General features: G+C 49.6%; 1 protein-coding gene across 12 annotated transcripts in view; it reads right to left on the minus strand.

Annotated features, from left to right (window-relative positions):
- The window catches only part of Tns3 (tensin 3), a 232,534-nt gene that overhangs the window by 123,573 nt on the left and 87,544 nt on the right, over window positions 1-21,417 (minus strand). For 2 of the 12 annotated variants that reach the window (XM_087583889.1, XM_087583888.1), the window contains exon 1: window positions 4,624-4,843. In XM_087583889.1, coding sequence (XP_087440015.1) covers window positions 4,624-4,644 — 21 coding nt within the window. In that variant the 5' untranslated portion in view covers window positions 4,645-4,843. 12 annotated transcript variants of the gene reach the window in all.

The raw sequence follows: 21,417 nt of genomic DNA on the forward strand, positions 1-21,417 counted from the left end.
GAGAGAGAGAGAGAGAGAGAGAGAGAGAGAGAGAAAGATCCAAACAGAGCCTGGTAGGAAAAAAAAGGCGTTCACAGAGTAACAGCCTAGTGTGCTAGCCACTGCTGTGTCCTACAGTACACTTGTTACACCTGTAATGTAGACAACATCGGGGGTGAAAGCCCATTCACCGTGCACTCTGCCACACTCCAAGTGTTACTCGGCGTGGCCCAGTGGGAAAACCTCCACAACAAAGACACCTTTCTCTGCGAGCTTGAATCATGGCTCCATTCCCAGGAGGAAGGAGCCCAGATTGAGCTGTCTCACATGTGGTAGGCCCGAGCACATCCTTTCTACACAGAGAAGGCTGTGTGCACATAGGGTCCTGGTGGTGCTGATGCTGGTGAAATACTAGGCATAAGGCAGCCATGGGAAAGGCCCCAAGGGACTGTCACCAAAACACTTCCAGAGTCATCGTCACCAGAGCTGCTAGCTGAACACCACGTCAAACACCAGCTGGACACAAGGAAAGATGTGAGGTACACACATACTCACCCACCATCCTGTAGCCTCAAATGACCCAAGACTGACGACAGACAGAGCACTAGTCACCATGAGAGAAAACTTGGAGCTGCCCAGGGCATCCCATCCAGCAGAAAGGCTGGGGCAGGCAGAGTCTACTCACCAATGCTTCCCTTTAGAGGTAAGGTTTGGGGATTCACACACACCCCAGCCTTTGCAAAAGAAGTGCCTTTGGATGCACTACAATTTGGCTTCGCTTGTGTCTGTGGCAATGTTGCGTCCAATCAGAATCATGGAACGGTAACAGAATTTGACACCAGGTAGCCCCAAATGTGACTATGTACCTCCTCCCCTGCAACCTCATAGCTGTGAGACCCTAGGCAGGAATATGCATGAGTTCAGATGAACTCATACACAGAATGGGACAAAGGCTCCATGGCCTGCTTTATTCAAGGAATAAAGGCAAAAACGTCCAGCCCTAGCCTGATGCTAATATCCCCATACGACTCTTGTTATTCCCAGGCTTTGTGCTGTATTGGGATGTGCCCAACACTGCAGTCTCCCTTCCCTGAAACCCCACACTGCTCAGGGTACGGCAAGTTCAGAACCACGGTCCATGCTTGTGCTCCAGCCCATAGCCAGGGACTGTGCACCAGGAAGAGTTCAACAGCCATCGGCTCCTGCCTCCACTGAAGCACGAACCACTCGTCACGTAGGATCAGGGGGCCAGTCGGACAGTATGAGCTGGTAGCCAGGCTCCTCGCCGCCAAAAGAGGTGAGCACTGCACATTAAGGCATTTTAAGAGACCCCGCAGTCACATAATTTGTACAGAAAACAAATGCTGTAATTGTTATGTTTTAATAGTTGCTATTACTGTGTCATCCTCACAGGTTATCTATAACTAGAAAACATAGCATATGTTTTTCTGCCATCCCAGGTATCCTGGGTCTTGAGACACATCCCATGGGAGGGGCACCTCTGTGACTCTGAGGCTGAATTACAAGCATCACATCTAAGGGCACTCCCATCCAAGCAGAGCCAAGGATGTTAGGAGAGCTGTTGTCTTGGATGCTCAGTAGCCTCTGACTAGAACATTTGTGCGTCCTAAGGGCTTTTGTAAAAACCGGTGCTCAGAGAACACCTAGCATTGCAAATGATGCAGCAGCAGTCAGGCCTGGTAGGCAGCCACAAGGGCTGCAGCAGAGTCTAACGGACCCCGTGCATCTCACCACACTGTTCACCCTCACCACCCCCTGGCAGATTGAGTCCCATCCAACTCTGGGTATCATCAGTGCAGAGTCATCCGGGACGCATGACCAGAGCCTTCACCCCCAATGATTCTGGATTCAGGAGCCGCCCTCCAGGACAAGCACGGCATCAATTTCTGGCTGAAGGAGCAAGGGACCCAGGCCTAGAGGACAGGAAACAACAGGGGGATTGAGAAGAACTTTTCCTACAGAGCTGCTGTAGGGCCAGAGCCTGTATCTGGAGCTGTGTGACCCAGGATGGCTGCCTCTCCATCTTTATGCCTCAGGCTCCTTGTCCATAAAATAGGTTACTAAATGACAACAATCTTTTCAAGTCCTTCCTTCCAAGGATTAGAGCAGTGTGGCCTGCTGCATCCTCCCAATGGTGCCGGCCACAGAATAAATAAATCCATGACTGCTGTCTCCAATAAGGCTTTTCTCTAGGGAGGGGTATCAGTGACCCAGAAAAGAAGGGACTCTAGATAAAGGCTCAGTGGGCAAGCAGCCTCCTGGAACCGGACGGCAGGAGCTTCAAAGGAATCTTTGTAGGGAGCAACTGACTGATGGAAAATCCACTGGGAAGCAGCTTGCTTGTAGCATACAGCCCCCCTGACCCCACCCGGGTGTTCTAGTCAATGCCTGTGCACACTTCACTGGTGGGTGTCCCATTGCCACAGGGTAAAAAAAAGCAGGTTCTCAGAATGTCCACTGAGGTAACAGTGAGCTGTCCTGCCTGACAGTAGTCCTCAGTCACTCTGCTCAGTCCTGCTTCACCTACCCCAGGGTCTTTGCACGCACATGCTGTGCAAAGCCTAGTATGCTCTAAGCCAGGAAATCCAAGTTTCACTGCTAACTCCATAGACTCCTTGAGGTCTCCTCTCATCAAGTATGTAACATCTTCCCAACAAAGGGGTGCCTGGTCTTCCTGTCCTAACAAGCCAGGATTTTGTTTATACCTTAGCCATGTATTACGCTGACTGCAGCTACATGGAAATACCTGTGTGGGTCTGTCTGTCTGTCCGTCTGCCTGCATGCCTGCCTGCCATCTGGGTATAGAATCCAGAACCCCTCCACCACTGAGCTCCACATGCACTCAGCCTAACTGTGTAAATTCCTTTCTGCACACTGCACTTGCGTGCTGACATAGCAGAGGCATTGAATGTGGTCCCCAGAGGCCTCTCAGCCTTTGGCCCACCATACACACGGGACTTGTGAAAGAAAGAGGAAACAGGCACGGACCCCAGTGCGTCCAGCTAACTACAGTGTGAGGACTGCTTTCACATTCCCGCACTGGACATCAAGCAGCTCGGCAGACCGGCACCTCAGGTCAGTATGCTGTGCCTACTGGGCAGGGAGGGGAGAAGGGGTGGCTGCAGGACCCCTAGCCTCACTCAGGCTGCCTCAATACTATTCTCGGTCCTCCTTGGTGACTGTCTCCCCGTGTAGCACAGCACCCCTGAACATAGGCCGTGGCCCCTCTATGCAGCACTAGCCAAAGAGGCACCAAACCAAAGCAGATAAGGCAGCTCCTCTCCCAGGGTCAAGGAGGTCTCAGGACAGCCAGGACGTGCTACATCTTCCCCAAATAATTAGGGAGAAGACAAAAGGTGTTCTGCTTAGTTCCGGGGGAGGAAATCTGGGCTAGGGTTGAGCAGGCAGCAAATAGCACGTCCTGTGTCACCAGGCCTCTGCACTGTTCCTAACAGTCCAACCAGCACAGACACGAGCAGTGTCATGGCTCTGTGGAAAGAAACAACAGCAGCAATGGCCAAAAGTACCAGGAAGCTGGCTATACAGCTGATGACGGAGCACAGACCACAGTACTGAGCCCAAAGGGGGGTGGGGTTGCTCAGGGCCTGGGCTGAGACATTGTCTTACCACACCACAGCTGTTCTGCCTTCCTCACAAAGGCAGAGGCCATGGGCAGCCTTTTCCAAAAGCCCCAGCTGCACTCAGAACTAAGATACCCGTCTTCTGCCTCCCCATACTCAAGACACGGGAGATGGGCAAACTATGGAAGCCAAAGGCCCGTTTGTAGCCAGCTCTCGCACTTAACTAACTGCCCAGCCTGGCGATAGAACTGACTTGGTTCCTTTATCTGTTAAGGAAAAGCAAAGCTGCCTTTGCAAGATTAAATCAGACAGACTATAAGAGGCTAAAAACAGCACTCGTGGGGGTACTAAGCACACAGTACTACTCATTAGCATAGGTGATAAGTAAACGAGAGCTATGTACCCAGTCATTTCACTCACACGCCCCCATCAGGTTTTAGGCTCCTGAAATGCATTCCCCTCCACGTGAGGTCCGGTGTCCTAGTGCAGATTCACTAGTCACTGCAAAGCTGCTTTGACCATAGTCTCCCCTTCTGAGGAAGAAGCGAAAGCTCAGGAAAGGGGCGATTTAACGTTACACGGCCAGTAAGACTCTCATTTCTACTTCCAGGAAGGAAACACAGGAATAAAAACTATCGGAGTTGCCCAACTTCATTTTCTCCCCTTCTCTCCTTCCTCAACATGAGCAGCAATGGTAGACAGTACCGGGGTGGGGGGTGGGGGGACCACACTCATTCAGACGCTCAGCTCTGTCTCTGAGTCCCACTCCAAGAAACAGATTGCTGAGCTCTCACGTATGGCCATTTGTAACCCATGATTCCCAGAGATCTGGACACAGCCAGAAGGCCTGGCTGGTTTACGGCCATATGGAACACAGTGAAAAGAAAGCGCTGATGAGTGTGGAGGCGGCCAGGACTGACCAGGGAAACAGAGTTGCACACACACACAACACATCGTGATGGTCCACATTCTCTCTGTACTGAAAAACCTGGGGCCAGGGTACAGTTGGCAGAGGAAGGGCACCCAAGGACCATGAACTTACTGTGCTCAGTTGTGCGGTCATGGGGCTACTTCTCCTTCCTGAAATAGCCGCTCTGATTAGCGTGACTTCTGGCTCCTCCTGCCACTCTGTGAATGCCCCTCTTCCTGCTAAAGGAGAGGATACCAGCAGGCGGGAGGGCCCTACAAGTGTGGGAGGCTTCAGAACCTAAGTCAGGAGCTGTGGGCAAGTGTGTGAGGCAGAGCATGCATGCATGCGCACTGACAAGGACGCTGTGAGCCTGAGGCTGTGGGCCAGCCTGCCAAGGGCCCACAGAACAAGAGCAGTGCTGACTGGGGAGAGCCGGCAGACCAGGAAGGGCTGCCTGGTGCTCTTCGAGCGGCTCTGTGCCAACCTCGGGAGGTGGGGCTACTGTGTCCTTCTACAGTCATCGAAGCAGCCTACAGAGGACCTCCCCTCCGAAGGGGCAGAAGAAACATTGCTCCTAGCAGAGCGTGACACCTACCTGCTTCCCAAACAGCTTCCCTCATTCTCTCCCCCGGCCTTGGTCTCTGCTTCTTCCAAACAGAACTGGAGAGGGTTCATCAATAAACTCCGTAAATCCAGCAAAAGTTTAAAAATGAAAGCAAACAAGGAAACAAGTACTGAAAACCAGGGCCAGAGCACAAAGGAAAGACCTTCGGAAGGCTGGCTTACGGCAGGTACATGCTCTGCTTGTTCCCAGCCTCCAGGCCAGAACACTAAGGGAAATGTTAGCTGGGCACATACATAGAGCTTGGTGACAGCGGGGACTTTAAAGGCTGAGCAACTGACGGAGTCTGGGCTTGATCTATCACCTGGCTAAGAGCAAGACAGTAATCAGCCAGCTTGTCCTTGTCCACGGCCGTCAGAAGTGCCGCGGCAGCTGTTCAAACGGTGTTTTATGACAGGGTCGGTCACATCCCATAAGCTGACAGTGAGGTGAGTGTGTATTTACTTCATAACTAACCTCTGCGCACTACTGTTCTGCTTTAGCTGTTTCTTGACAAAATGCGACACTTCTCACAGAAAGATGACGACGGGAAGAGACGGGAAGATCCACTCGGCAGCCTCACTGGGCTCTGGGGTTACTGCTCCCTAAGAAAGCATCTAGATCTGCTTCCAGGGCAGAAGGGAGACAGGGTTGCTGAGCTCAGGTGAGCTCGGGAACCCTAACACCCACTCCAGGCAAAGGCAGAAAGGCATCAGGACCTGGGGTTAGATAGGACCATCCGTCTGTCCCTCTTACCACCCACGGTGTCACAGTGGTACCAACAGGACACTGATTCCTCTCAGTATCTGTGTTCACCTCTGTGAACTGGGTTCAATGCTAACAGCCTCATTGCCAGCAAAACCCAGGACATGAGAATGACTGCCAGGGGAAGCCTGAGCACTGGTTGTCAACTGTCCTGTAGGACTAGAGTCTAAAACACTGTAAAACACTCTGCCACAAAGAAACCATTCCCAGCTTTGGTCCCTGCCTTGGTTTCTCCAGTGAGGAAACACTGAGAGCATTTAATGGGGCTGCAAACAGGTACGAGACCCTGAGGACTCAAGAGTTTCCAAACACCATCAAAACCTTGGGAAAGGGGCTGGGAAAAGACTCCATCAGTAAATCACCTGCTTTGCAAGCAAGAAGACCTAAGTTTGGATTCTCGACACCCATATGACAAGTGGGTAACACATGACTTAACAGAGACAGAGGCTCTGAGGTCCACATCATAAGGAAAAAAAGAAAAAAAAAAAAAAAAAAAAACAGAGGCAGAGGCAGAGGCAGGGGCATCTGGGACTTGCTGGCTACCCATTGTATCCAAACTGGTGACCTCTGGGCTCAAAGAGAGACGCTGTCTTAAAAAAAGAAAGAAAGAAAGAAAGAAAGAGAGAGAGAGAGAGAGAGAGAGAGAGAGAGAAGGAAAGAAAGAAAGAAAGAAAGAAAGAAAGAAAGAAAGAAAGAAAGAAGGCAGAGCAATAGAATAGAGGAAGATACCCAACATCAGCCTCTGGCCTTCATGTGCACACTTACAAATCATGCACGCGTGCACACGCCCACGTGAGCATACATATGCACACTACATACCCAGGGCTGACAGAGAGAAAGCGAGGGAGCCTAGCTCAAAAGGACAGTTGGCAAAGCATACGTTCTAGAATTCCAGTGGAGTGACAGTAGATAATAATGGTGCACATTTACTATGTGTCAACTAGAAACAAATGAACCCCCAAGGAAGCGTCCCCACGACAGGGATGCGCAGGCAGAAGTGGCCACAAGGCACGTCACCCACAGTGGGACAATGCACAGGACTGCTGAACACAACTGCTTGCTAGAGAAGGCAGAAAACAGCTATCTAGATGCCAGGGTGTGGACTCTCCTGTGCTAAGCAGGCATGGGCAGCCTGTGCTAAGCCCTCTCTCCAGTTCTGAGAAGCATCCTATTGCCTAGATTAACCATCACACACACACACACACACACACACACACACACACACACACACACACACACACACACACACACACACAACTCTATTGGGGAAAAAAGCAGGCATCCTACTGTGGGCAGCCCCCAGCCAGCCGACACAGATCCTATCTCCAGGACATCAGAACTAAGGCCTGGGGTGGGGTAAACATGAGCACACAGTTAAGAGACCTGCCAGTCACTGTCAAACTCGATCCACAGATATAGACCAGACCTACAACGGCTCCTAGACGTAGCATTCGCAGAAGAGTGGTGGAGACAAAGCAGATGCCGTCTTTCAGACATCATGAGCTATTCCAAAATACTCTGAGGACCTACTGTGTATGTGGGCCCCGACTCACATGATAGGGAGTCCTGACCCAGTAGAAGAAGGGACTGCCCAGGCAGCACTGATAGACTACACAGACAGGCATACACCTTGGCTGGCACCACACTGTCCCCTCTCCCAAGAACAGGACAGCAGAGTCTTAGACTTACCTATGCGCATGGCACATCCTTGCTTTATACCAGGCTAGAATAGCCATAGTTGGTGGAGAGGCTCAGCAAGGGCAGGCATAGAGCACACTTCGTGCTTGGCACTGAGCAGGGATGGAGGCTTTTGTTCTGGATCAGGCACAAAGTAAAACCGAGCTGTGGGGGTTTCTAGTCACACCGTGGAGGGGGGGGGGTGTATGGTCTACTGAGGCGGTTCCTTCCTGTCTTTCCTACCTGGTCAGATCCCTTCCTGCTTCCTGCTTACCTTGCATATCCACTGCCCCTTTCCCTGTAACCCATGACGTCTGCTTCACTATAGACTCAGAAACTCTGAAATTGAACCAAAATAAGCTTTTACGGCTTGGAGTTGACTTTTTCTGTATCCATCAGAGTGACCAGAACTGACTATAAACAGACAAGGTCTCTAGTTGTCATAAAATCCATCTTTCCCTTCCCCTACTGATGCCTCCTTCCATCTCATCTTTCTTCCCTTTCTATCCTGTGACCCAGGTTTGGGCTCTTGGTTTCTGTGGGTTTTCAGCTGGTTCTACTGTTGCCACCCACTTTATATCAGCAGAGCGGGAGAAGAGAGAGGGGCCAAGGATAAGACACAGCTTTCCAGGGCAACCACCCACCTCCACCCACCCATCTTCCCAACGTGGCAGCGACCGACTTCCTCCAAACAGACCCCACTTAGCTTCTAACCCCTCCCAGTAATGCTGCCAACTTGCGGTTAACCAACTGTGGGTTAGCACATCGATTACTTTGGAGCCGTTGTGACCAGTCACTTCCCCAAAGCCCTGCTTTGGTCTCTACACTGAAAACCATGCCTTCTAAGCATGCTCCTTTGGGGGGGAACGCTTTACATGCAAGCCATAGCAATGAGTATCTTCTCAGAAATATGCGATCTGGGCACCCTTCCTGAGGACGTGCTGATAACTGGTCACAATGGGGAGGCTGATTAGGAATGGTGATGCCACAACGGGGCGTCGGGATGGAGGAAGGGTGGGACGAGAACTTACTTTGCTTGAGACTGGTCAGCCACCTACTCTCAGGGCAGTCCCTTCCCTCCCAAAGTTGCCTAGAGAACCTCATGACTGCCTCTCCCCACATTCACTCTCTGTCCACTCTCCACTCTCCCCACTAACGTACTAACCACTTCCTCAAAAGACACTTCTAAAAACTCATGATCATCAAGGCCTTCTGCTGCTCCAGGACCTAAAATGGTTCCTTGCATCAATGAACTTCAGATTGGCTGCACTTCTCACAAGTGGCAGCTCCTGCAAGTTCCACCCAACTCCAAGGGGTACGCTGCAGCTGATTATCGCCATGACGACATGCCTGACGGCAGCCATGACAGCACAGACTGCAGGCGAGGAAGGGCACAGAAGCAGAAAATCAAGGCCCATTTCTACCCCTGTCTCTTTAAGGACAGGCAGGACAGGCACGATGGGCTCGTCCAGATCACCGTTTGTCCACTGCCCAGTGTTATTTTACAAAGACTAACACTGACCACAAGTTACCCTCCATACACGGTGCGCTTGACCCAAGCAGCGCACAGCAGAAATCCGTGTAGAGACAAGCCAGTTCCCTCACTGGAACTGCTCATGTGCCCCAGGACAGCTGCCTCTGGCCCACACTGTGCTCTGAGTACCCACCCACATCAAGCCAAATTTCCTCCAAAGATTCCTAGGAGATGTGGCAGTACTCGTCCTGGAGAGCCCTAGCAGACGTCAGAAACATGCCTTCACAGATCAGCCTGGAAACCTGTCAGCAAGATAAATCTCACCACTGAATAGTATCAATGTGTCACAGTTACAGACCACTGGCTCAATTCCTTACTGAAACCTTACCCTTTTCATGGGTCAAGGTTAGCAGGACCAAGTGCTCCCTGAGCCATCACCACCACTGCTGCCCCCCCCCAGCCCCACCCCATCCCTACATGAGCACAGAAAAGGCAGCTTGAAAAGTGGTGATGGTTATGTCCTCTGTACACAGGGGCTTGAATCTGGAACTGCTTCAAGGGTCTGAGACCCACAGGAAGCATTATGGTCAAGGTTCTTCTTTTTCTGCTTCTACATAGGATGACTGCCCAGTGCAAACCAGTTTTGAAAATAATGATAAAATGGTAAACTAGAATGGTAATTGTGAGCATTCACTGAGAAAAGGATCAGCAGAAGCCAAACAATGGTTGTCTTCTATGCACACGGGGAACATTTGTCTGCCCTCTTCCCCTGCCCCATCCTAAGTCTCTCCCTACCAAACTTATTTCCCCATAGTGCTGTCCAGGCCCCCAAAGGCCAGTGTAAGGCCCCTGTCAGAGCCAATGAGAGCTTTTAGAAAACCACACACACATCTCCACACTCCAAGGTGACTTAGCCACATGGGATGAACTCCTCAATTTAACTCTATATATACTCATTTAGAACTCAAAGAGCTTAGGTATACATGTCAATCAATTTTCTTCTTGAGTGAAAATTTAATTGATGTATATGTATGCTGTTCGTGTGAGTATGTATTACATATATGAGATTGTCCACAGGTGCTAGAAGAAGGTGTCAGCTCTCCTGGAAACAGGATTACAGGAGTCTGTGAGCAGCACCATGTAGATATCAGAAACTGAACTCCGGTCCTCTGAGTTCGACTCAACCACTACTGAGCCGTCTCTCCAAACCCTGTGGTTTGTTTTTTTTTTTTTTTTTTTTCCCTAAGAGCTCATTATGTGGCCAAGGCTAGCCTAGAACTTACTATGTAGCCCAGGCTTGCTTACAAAGGCGACTGCTTGCAAAGTAAGCTTTAATAGCTGTGTGGTCCTCAAAGGTCCAGCTTGAAGAGCACTCCATCTGAGTTCTGTCTCTTCTCTAACATCCCACTCTTGTAAATGACGCTGAGGGGATCGCCTTCAGTGTGAAGTATGTGCCATCCTGGTGGCTGTGCAGGAGAAGCAGCTAGAGATGTTCCCCGTTTAGACTCACTATAAAGACTTCCCTCCCGCTGAAGGTCCTGTATTATATCCAGGATCAGATACACTATCCCACGTGGGGCAAAATGATGCTGTAGGTGTGTCTAATCTAATTCCTTTCCCGAAGGGGAACTACCAAGACAAGATTAAGGTGGTCAGAAGTCCCTGGGCAGCTATGACAAGCGTCTCAAAGACAGGGTGAGGAGATGAGACCTTTAACTAACTCTGTACATGTAACACTCATGGATAGTGCCCAACCTCAACCCCGGCTGAGCCAATAGAAGGTATTGGAATTTAAGTCCCATCGCCAGAACAGTGTCACATTGGACCTCCATGGCCCTGGCACAGATCTCGGTGCATGGTACCACAGGCACAAAGCATTTTTAAACTTAATGGATTCACATCCGGCTGTGGTGACACACGCCTTTAATCCCAGCACTAAGGAGGCAGAGGCAGGTATATCGCTGAATTCAAGGCCAACCTGGTCTACAGAATGAGTTCTAGGACAGCCAGGGTTACTTACACACACACACACACACACACACACACACACACACACACACACACACACACACACAGAAAATCCATCTCAAAAACAAAACAACAACAACAACAAAAAAAACCCACATAATGAGTTCACGGTGGCAGACACAGGAGAGCACTTGTTTAGCCCACCACTACCGTCTATGATTAATATGATTAAAATAATAATTCTAAAATGGTGACTTGCTATACCCACCCTAACCCTGGAGACTGTGGCAAAGTCTAATCCCAATGGCTAGGGCTAAAACAGTCCCTTAAGCATTCAGATCTTGAAGTACTAACCCCAGGAACTAGAAATCTGACTTCGATTTGAAGAATTTAAGTGGGGTCATCAGGGTGGCATTTTAATTCAAGTTCGCTGATGTTCCATCAAAATGAGATTGTGACAGACGCAGAAAAGAAGCTGCAAAAGGAAGGGACCTGTAAATGTACCAGGTTCTGATATCCAGATACCAGACAGTGGGAAGAAACTGCTGATTATTTAGGTCACTTTTATTTAGATGACAACGCCCCAATTTGAGGAAAACATCGTCTTTAAAGTATATAAACTCTAGCAATCATTTGGAAAGTGATCAATCAACCAGTGTGCTCTACACCCTCCCAACATGATCAGAGGAGGCCTGGACACACCCATATTCCCAACCCTGTCCTCTTCTGCATAGATGTCATACACAGCTGAACCAGACCACTAGCTTAAGTGTGTGTTGAAGAAATATCTCCTACCCCACAAACAGTCCCTTCTTCCTTCCTGAATGCTGCTTGGGGAAATGGCTTGGGACCCAGCATCTGACTGCTGTAGTTCTGATAGGACAGATGTGAGGGAAATTCTATATCTCAGAACTGTGAGCTCTTCCCCCCCAGCTTGCCACCTCCAACCCAGTGACTTGGAGGCTCTCTACTCTAGCAGCTCCCACAGAAGGTTCTGGGTAAGTGAATCAGACAGGAAACCGACTACAGTTGCCTTCAGAGAAAACTAACCTATAGGACGACTCATATCACCTGCTATTCTCCAGCACTGCTGTGCACAGCAGACTGTAAAAAGGAGGAAAAGACAGCACAGTGCATTTCCCACATCTGGGATGTGGTCCACAGGGACGGACAGATGGGAGGTAGCATGCAAAAGACCTCAAGTAGCATCTTCCACGTGAACAAATGTCAAACTAGGAGTCAGAGGACAGCATTGGCTGAAGGGCTCACAAAACCACACTGATGTTCCTTGCAGTGAGAATGAAATCTACCTCAAGCTCCAAAAATCAAATAAATGAAGTCACACCCAAATGGCCTCTCTAGGACTCCAGCTGACCACTCACCTGTGGGTCCCTTCCACCCCTGACTAATTCTCCCAGACAAGCTCTAGTGTAGAGCTAGGCACTACGGTCCTCTAATTCATTTCCTGTTGCCTTACAAATTCATCAGGGCCTGTGATAAGTAGCACAGAACATTTGTAAATTCCTGAGTTCCCAATAAGACCCTGAGTTCGAGACCACACTAAGAACCATAGTACCTGTGCTTTTACTGGGCCTTCCCTCCTTAGGACACCCACTGAGCCACACCCCTCAGAATCCCCATCTCTTCAGATGGCCACTGTGGTGCCAGGGCCAGGTCCTACACGAATAACACCAAAGAGAGGGAACCCACTACCCCACGTAGTCTTAAACTGCTTTCCTTTTCCCTCACTTGCCAACCCATCTCCATAGTGATTCCACTCCAAGGAAAGGACAGAATTTTCCCATTGAAAAAACAGCTTTGCAAGAGCATCTAGCTGGCCTGAAGCAACGGTTTATCCGGATGATACGGGAAATGCTTTGTGTAGAAAGGGCGGCCCGTTCTGGTGAGCTGTTCATGAGGAAGCCGACAGGCTCTCAGGGAGCCGCTTCAGTGCATGCATGTGTGTACAGGAGCATGTGGAGGAGTATGTTCATGTAGGTGCAAATGCATGCAGTGCACTGGGAAGGCCAAACTTCAGGTATAGCAAGCCCCTAAGAAGCCTGTTATTTGAGACGGGGACTCTTGCAGGCCTGGAGTCTCCACACAGCCCCGGCTGGATACTCAGAGAACTCTAACCATGTGCTGATCTCTTCCTTCCCGGTGCTGAGATTAACACACTCCACCTAGCTTTTTAATGTGGGTTTTAGGGACCAAACTCAAGTCCTCGTGCTTACACAGAGGCATTTTACCAGCTGAGCCATCTCTTACGCCCTCCTTCCAGCCTTCAGAAGTCAAATGCGTCTCCTGGCCAGCCTGGGCCCTGTGCTGGTCTACGTCATTCACTTTCTGCCTTGTCTCCAGGAAGTCCAGGCCGGCTCCTGAAACCGATGGAGGAGCCTGGCTAACCACTCCACCCGAATGAACTGTAGCTCACACTTATCCTCCCTGGCATGGATGTCACCACGCAAACCAGAAACACCTTAGCACAGTCTGACAAGATAAGGACTTTAAGAAATGGAGGTAGTATCAAAAGGTAATTCCTCGATATCACAGAAAATTCCGTGTCATGGTTTCGTGCTATTTTGCTCTTGTATCCGTTTGAATGAGGATCCAAATCAAAGCCCTGTGATGTGGATTGAATGTGCCCTTGGTTCCCTTACACAACAGGCCCCTCCTCTTCTTTTTCCAACACATGTTTAAAAGACCAGGATCGGGGCTGAAGAGATGGCTCAGCAGTTAAAAAGCACTGGCTTCTCCTTTAGAGAATCTGGGTTTGGGTCCCAGCACCCACATGCTGGCTCACAACCACCAGGAGCACCAGTTCCAGGGGATCTAGGGCCCTCTTCTGGCCTCTGCAGGTACCCGTCATGTAAAACAAAAAGCAATAAATCTTAAAAGACTGGGTTTCTTTTCACTTGGTAGAATTTCGGGCCTCCAGTCGCAGCTGACTCCCAGGCATTAGCTCATAGATCATGGCCCCTCATTTCCTGTCAGTTGCTCATGGATCTGAGCTGGATCTGATTCTGGTTCCAGTTCTGGTAACTGCAGGGCAGGGGTGGGTGTTCTTCCTCCAAGGCAGCACATGACCCGCAGCCCACTTCCTCTTTGTGATAGCACAGGCCACTCAAACCTCCCCTTCATCCTTTCTTTGGAAACCACAAGACACAATCCTACAAGACAGGAAGGGTAGTGGACTTAGAGCTCTCTCATATGCTAAGGCCCTAGGCTTAATCCCCAGCACAAAAAGAAGAAAGAATAAAAGTTAAGTGATTACTTTTTTTTTTATCCATAAATCATTAAAATGAGTCTCCTAGCGTCGTGACTGTTATTTAAGTAATAATGTGTTTAAAGTAAGCTATAGATCAAAGTTGTGTGCCTACCAAAGGTAACAGCAAAGGTAAGCTCTATCTCAACCTGGATCTAGGGCCACCGGGTTCCTCTGAAGCCCCTGATCCTGCACCCACAAGCCTGCTCTCCAGGACTAATTTGTTCTCAGAAGAGAGTCCACGAACAGCCTCCCCATTTCTAAGGCCGAGGAAAAGATACAGGTGGCTCCCCATGTTCCCCATGCTGGGAGGCTTAGCCCCAGATGTGTGCACATCTGTGTAATTGAACCAAACATTCAATTCCACACAAGTTTTCTTGTTCTTTCTTTATACTTGAGCCACTAGGGAAAAAAACGACAGTTTCCAATAAACACAAAACGGCTTTCCTTCCCACAGAAGTCTTTGCTAAGCGTGTATGAAAAGTTCCCAGTGGACTAGGGGAGAACGGTGATGGCAGGAGGCACTATCTTCAAGCTCTAGGCTCCCACAACACAGCAGCCCGCTGCTAGCAGAGCACCCAGGGGTGTTTGCTCTCTGTGGGCCCAGGGAACTGCTACAAATACCTGCTCTTCCAAATAGCAGGTATTCTTCAACCGCAGAATATCACAGTTAAGGTGGTCTATCTACCCCTATACATCAAGGAAGCAGGGTAGAAGTGGTCCACCATAGCCACATGTCAGTACGGAAGGAACTTGAGATCGGGTCCTGGCTCTCTGACTGGCCACTGATACAAATTAGGGACAGTGCATGGTATCTTGCTGGGCACGCCTAAGGAAGGTAAAAGACCCTCAGACCATTGAAGTACTAAGCCAACAGATGTCCCACATGATTGAGAGTTTACAACGTCACCAGGCCATACCCTAAGAGCTTTCCAATCCAAGGAATAAAAAATTAAGCAAGGAGTCCAGCAGAATTTGGCAGTAGGGACACACTTTAGTCATGGGGCATGGAGAAATGAAGTAGGTGCTGACCAGGAAGTTCCTCCCTAAGCTGGCCAGCTTTCACAGTACTAGACTGCAAGGTGCTGTGTGCTTGGGGGAAGTAAGGGGGGGCATCAACAGACTTACCCACCTGTGAACCCTATGAGCTACCAGATCTGATCAGCCCATGAGTGTAACAGTAACAAGAACGTTGTTTCTGCTTTCTAATTAGAATTAAGGCTTGCACCACAGGCTGAAAGACAGAACCAGGAGTATATCCATAAATCTGGCCAAGAGCCTATAGCTAGGAGCTCACAGGTCCTAGAGGAGAACTTAATATTTTTTCTATTAAAACAGGCATAATTAATCAACTGCCTCTAAATTCAGATCTCTCTACTCATAGATCGGTCCGGCTCTCAGACCTCATCGGAGGGGTCTCTGTGCATCCAAGGAGAGAGAATGAATGTCAGCGGAGTTGCCAAACACAGCCGGGACATCTATAACACTGACGGTTCAAGAACCATTGCAGAAGGGTGGGAGGGGGGGGGGGTTTGGAATGATTGAAAAAAGCCAGGGAGTTGGGGAGGTCTGGATCGAAAAACAGTATCCTCTGGACATAAGGGCAGAGAGGGGTCCATGAGCTGCGTCTCTAATTGAGGAGCTCCAGAGCATCTGGGTAAGGGAGAGCCAGGGCCCTGGTAGGTTGATAACCTGCTGTGGATGGCCCCACACATAGGAGGGGAGGGGGAAGGGGAAAGGGGGAATAGGGGAGGGGAGGAGGAGGGGAGGGGAGCACAAATTAGACCTCATGGGTTACTTTTAGAAAAAGTAGTAACATGAGTTTGAAGGGGGGTGGTTTGGGTCTGGGAGAAGCTAGGGGAGGAGGAAATTAAACGTGATCAAAGTACATAATATGAAATCCTCAAATAACTAGTAAAGATGTTTTCTAAAGGTTTAGCAGGGGGTGAAAACCCAAAGCAAATAAGCATTCGATTACACTCAGTAGTAATAGTTCCATCAACAATCACACATGGCCGGGCCACTGTCTTCAATGGCCCCACATTAACATGCATGGCCGAGGAATAAAGGAAATCCCGTTGGCCAACCTGCCTGGCTCACTGCAGGGCAAACTAGCCACTGGACTTGGCAGCACTCCAGTCACTCAAATCCCAGCTTCCTGTGAGTCCCTCAGAAAGGGGCTGGCTGCAGCACCCTGGGGACTTGGGTCAATATTTAAGAGGAACCGCCTTAGGAACTGGTCCCCAGGGAGCCAGGGGAAAGGGAAGGGCAGGGGGCTAGGGTCAAGAGCTGCTGCCCTGCCAGCCTCACTTCTCTCTTTATAGTGAGAGCCCCAAGATCCAGGGAGGTCTACCAGCCTCAAATCCACAGACACAGTAAAGGGACACAGTGAGAGGACAGGATGATGGTGAGAACGGAGCGATCACCTCAAGTGTAACCAGGGCCTGCAGCCCAGTGTGGGCATTTAATCATTAGCTAGGGCTTTGTGCTCCTTTTGTGCGTAAGCTGACACCACCAAAGGTCAACATGTCCTGGCCTTGCCTCACAATCCCTCCACCTGCAGAGGGAGGACAAAAGCTTAAACAAGAACCAACCTGGCTTTCAAAGATGGGTGACAAAGGCAGCCGGCCTGCCTGTGACAGGCGGGCATTGTTGGGTTCATTTTCCATTTCCCACTAGGACCAGTGCTAAGACGTGTAGCTTGGGGCTACAGATGACAGCGCAAGGCTTCCAGGAACCTCCTCTCCCCGTCTGCCTTTCCCAGAAACCCAGAAAAACCCTCGCAGTTGGACACAGTCAAAAGATGCATGTTATTTTAGGTGTGGGAGGGGATGGTGAAATCAAAGAAAGAGAAGGATCAAAGTCTGGCTTGTGGCTGGATGGGAGGAGCCACAGACTTCCCAAAGATCTATGCCTCCAAGGTCAACCATCTCGGATGTTTTAGAAGAGAACTGAAACAAGACATGGATGAGCGAAGATCTGAGCTCGAGTCAGGCATCCCAGGGAAGCATCCGTGAACACTGGCAGGCTCTGGCTGGCCCACCAGCATCCTGCTCACAGCATCGCTGCTGGCAAGATAAGGAGCCCCTGGTAGTTTGGCTTTGCTATCCTTCCTGGGAGAAAGGGGTGTGGCAGTCCTGCCCAGTGCCCCTGACAGGTCACAGGCAAAGGCTGCTTCTCAGTTACCATTTGGGACCCATCAGTTCTCTTCCTGGCCTGGACCTCCTACACATTATTCCTTGGAAGACTATTTCACTGCTCTGCAGACAGAGTGGCTTCTTCCCATCAGTTGTCTGGAGAACAATTAAGCAATATGACCACGTTGCCAGAGTACTGGCTTCCTGAGGCTACTGGAACAAGAACCCCGCAGTGCACACCTCAAAACCACAGGCATTTTTTCCCCCAACATATGGGGCCCGTTCTTGAGACTGGTCCTGTCTTTTGCATCTTAGCATGACCACTGCAGCTCTGGGACCCCGGGTCTTGTAGACTCATTGTTTCCATCTCTGCCTCTGTCACCACAGGGCCCTTTCCCTGCACATCTCCACGTGTGAATGCAGGCCCATCCTCATCCCGCCCGTTCACATTCCCAGAGTTACAGGTCTGAGATAGGAGTGACTGTTAAGGAAAACATTTTGAGTTGAGCCTCTAACTTCCCAGTAAGAGCCAAGGTATTGGTGGAGAGATACACTCCTCACACTGGCTATCCATCTACTGGGACAATGGAATTAGACCTCCAAATTAGAATTTCTCTAGGAATCACATGCCGGAAGAAATATCTGGAGCCAAGTGTCAGCCAGAGGGGAAGCTGGTCTCAAAGTTATTTTACACAGTTCTGACTCCTGATCGGACTCCGTTGTGGAAGAAACTAGAGGCCGGTCAGTGATGGGTCAATGGTGGACAGGACCACACCAAGACTGAGACTGTCTAGCTGTACAAACTCTTGTGCTCTATTTAAAGCTAAGCCTCATGCCAGTCCAAGAAGGCGGATTCACCAGTCACTGGACCTCTTGATTTCTTCCTCTTCTGGTGTGACGATATTGTTAGATAAATCTCTCTCTGCTTTTCTTCATCACTTGTTTCTTTAACTGGCTTATTGAGGACCAGTGACTGAACCAAAGCCATTAGGGCTACAGGAACCAGACTCTGACTCAAACAACTCCAGTAATACCAGTATAGAGTGTCCTCTGGAACCCAGAAAAATGAGGACAACAACTATGTGTTCTTCCCACCACACACACTTCCTTAGGTTAAGGGTCAGGTGTAAGTTCAATTGTGAGGGGCGACTGTGGGGTCACCCCTCATCACCAATTCATACCCCATTCTCTTCAAGTCAGTCACAGGTGCAGGGAGGTAAGAACACTTGGGAGCAAAGCTAAAAATACGAGCATCTGAGGGGAGTCTAGAACTGTGGCTTTAAAGCCCTGCCCATCCACAACCACCCACACCTCAAAAACCGATGACATCCAGGCTTCCCTGAACCCTACAGGATGGTGTAGAAGCGAGGAAAGAAGTCAGTAGTAAATATGTAATGAATGTGTCTCCATTAGCCAGTCCAGAGATCCAGGCTGACCTCTGCTGCTCTCAAGAAGCTGCCTGCTACTACAGAATGTGAACAACTCTGGGGACCCAGAGTTCTGCCTAACTCCAGGTTCTGCGCCTCCTTGGACTCACTGAAAGCCACCTACCTGCAGTCCATACTAGAGCTTGCTGGGAAGAGACAGAACGAGTGGTGTGATGCCCACACCTCAGGGAAGTAGGGAGGGCTGGAAGACCAGAAGGCAGCAGTTGGAAAGAAACAGGCCTGAGGCTCTTTCCAAGCAAGAGCCAATGTTCTGCAGGGGTCTGCTGACCTCGCACCTTCCCACTTTCCAGTCGCTCGACCTCACATTAAGTCACATGGGCTTATACATAAGCCTGCTCCCTGGCTTCGCCCATCCCACCCCAGCCTGCTCAGTTCCCCCAGGTCCTCTCTCTGTCCCCAAGGGTTCCCTAATTTCCTACACCCAATGTTGTGTATGCACTTTAAACTCACTTGGGAATAGTTGAGGGTCGATGTGAAACCTACAATTATTTTTATCAATGTGGTAGATCCAATCCATAAGCAGGAAATCAACAGCCGTCCGGTCCCTAGACTTACAGCATGGACACCATACATGTATACAAAGAGGCCACTGCAGAAGATGCTCACACAGCCCTGGAGAACAAGGCTCCCCACTCCATTGTCCTGGATTACTGGTCACCCAGCACCTGGTTCACCAAATCCCAATACCCAACAGATGAAAAACTTGAGTGGCTTTGAAATCTGTTACTGCTAAATTTACAGCAAAATAAGAGAACCGCTAAAGTAAGCTTGTTCCATTCACCTCGAGTGCCTCCTCACCCACTTGATGGACAATTATTTTTTAAATAATTCAGGACCTAGGAGAGACTCTACCATGACCAGTGGTAGAAATGCAAAGACGAAAGGAAACCCCGAGCAGATTTCTAAATAAGTCAGTCTGTCCTCATGTTGATCTCGTTTCTCTGTGCAGTTGGAGGAATTAAGCAAACCTTACTGAACAAAGTGCCAACACATACACACCACAAGCACAGGGTGCACGTGCACACATATGTGCTCCCACACACCCCAACATGCACACCGTGCATGAACACATATACCACAATACAGACACATGCACATGCCTGTCTTGAACATCCGGAACATCACTCCACTCTTAAAAGGCTGCTCTGGGAAAACTTTCACTGCTAGCTTCTATAGACCCTGACTCCTGAGGTCACGTGTCACAGACACAGCCTACTTGCTTCGCCCCAATTAAACAAAACAAAGCAAAGCCTCTGTAAGTTCAAAACTGTACTGTGTAACCTCTCCTCCTTGCAGCATGGGAAACGGCAAGGCACACTATGTATGAACCTGGCAGTAGGAAGAGCCATGCACCTGCATGTGCACCTGTGTGTGCACCTGTGTGTGCACCTGTGTGTGCACCTGCACCCTGCAGCTGGCACTGCCCTGAAAGCCTCACAGCCCCGGGAAGGCAGGGACCCAGGCGGGCCAGGCCTCCTTTATGAATGGAGCCACCCTGTAAGCAGTATGGTACTGGACTAGCTGCACCTCTGTTCCTTACAGGTCACCAGTAAATGAGCAATCAGAAAGCAGCCTAGGGAAGCATGTCATGGGCATGGACCCCAGTAGCTCCACAGGTAAAGGCTCTCCTGCATCTGAGATCAGAATTCCATTGTGACTAACACAAACCTGCCTTGGACAGCACTTGAAGTAAAAGCAACAAGAATACATGCTTTGCCTCTGAGCCTCTGTGGGAAGCCATGAGGTTGTTTCTCTGTAGGCTATCTGATCCTGGCAGGTACCAAGAGATGCATACATCTGTCTGATAGTGCTGCCCCATCCCAGGCTTCTTGTCCTGTCTCCAAAGAGGATCCGCTGGACATTAAACACTACATGACCTCCATACCCTTGTCCTCCGGAAGTAGAGATTTTCTCTGAAGCTCATCAGACTGGTTCTCCCCGCCGGGCAGCAAAACAGTAAGATAACAACATAAAGTCAACAGCAGAACCACAAAAGTAAAAGGCTTCATTGTCCTCTCCAACTCAAGGAACAAGCGAATCAGGCTCAGCCTACTCAGCCTGGGTATTCTGTGTGGCATGAGCAGCTCTGAGAATTTTCAGTGCGTTTATATGTTTGGTTTCTTTGTTTGGAAGTTTTTGTTTTGTTTTGTTTTGTTTTTGCTTTTGTTGTTGAGACCAGGTCTTATTAAGTGTCCTGGAACTCCCTGTGTAGACCAGACTAGCCCCAAACTCACAGAAATCTTCATGTCTCTGCCTACTAAAGGCTGGAAAGCTAAAGGCATGTATCACCATGCCCAGCTAGCACTGAATTGTAAAACATCACTTCAGTTCTTACAGGGACCCCACAGGAAAGTGGTTACACGTCATTTTGCAGAAGAGTGGGACTTTTATGCAAAAGAACTCAGATCCGCATCATAGGACTCTCTGTGTCACCTCCTGGACAAGGACCAGATTCGCTTACCTTACTATGACACTTAAAAGTCCTGTTACATTCTGTGTCTATGTGTACATATGACCACATACATGTACATGTATGTGCAAGTCAGCAGAACAGCTGAGTTGCAGACCCTGCTTCTAAAGAACCTGTCACC

The sequence above is a fragment of the Rattus norvegicus genome, chromosome 14 (genome assembly GCF_021556685.1).
Source record: "Rattus norvegicus strain SHRSP/BbbUtx chromosome 14, alternate assembly SHRSP_T2T, whole genome shotgun sequence".
NCBI lineage: Eukaryota > Metazoa > Chordata > Mammalia > Rodentia > Muridae > Rattus > Rattus norvegicus.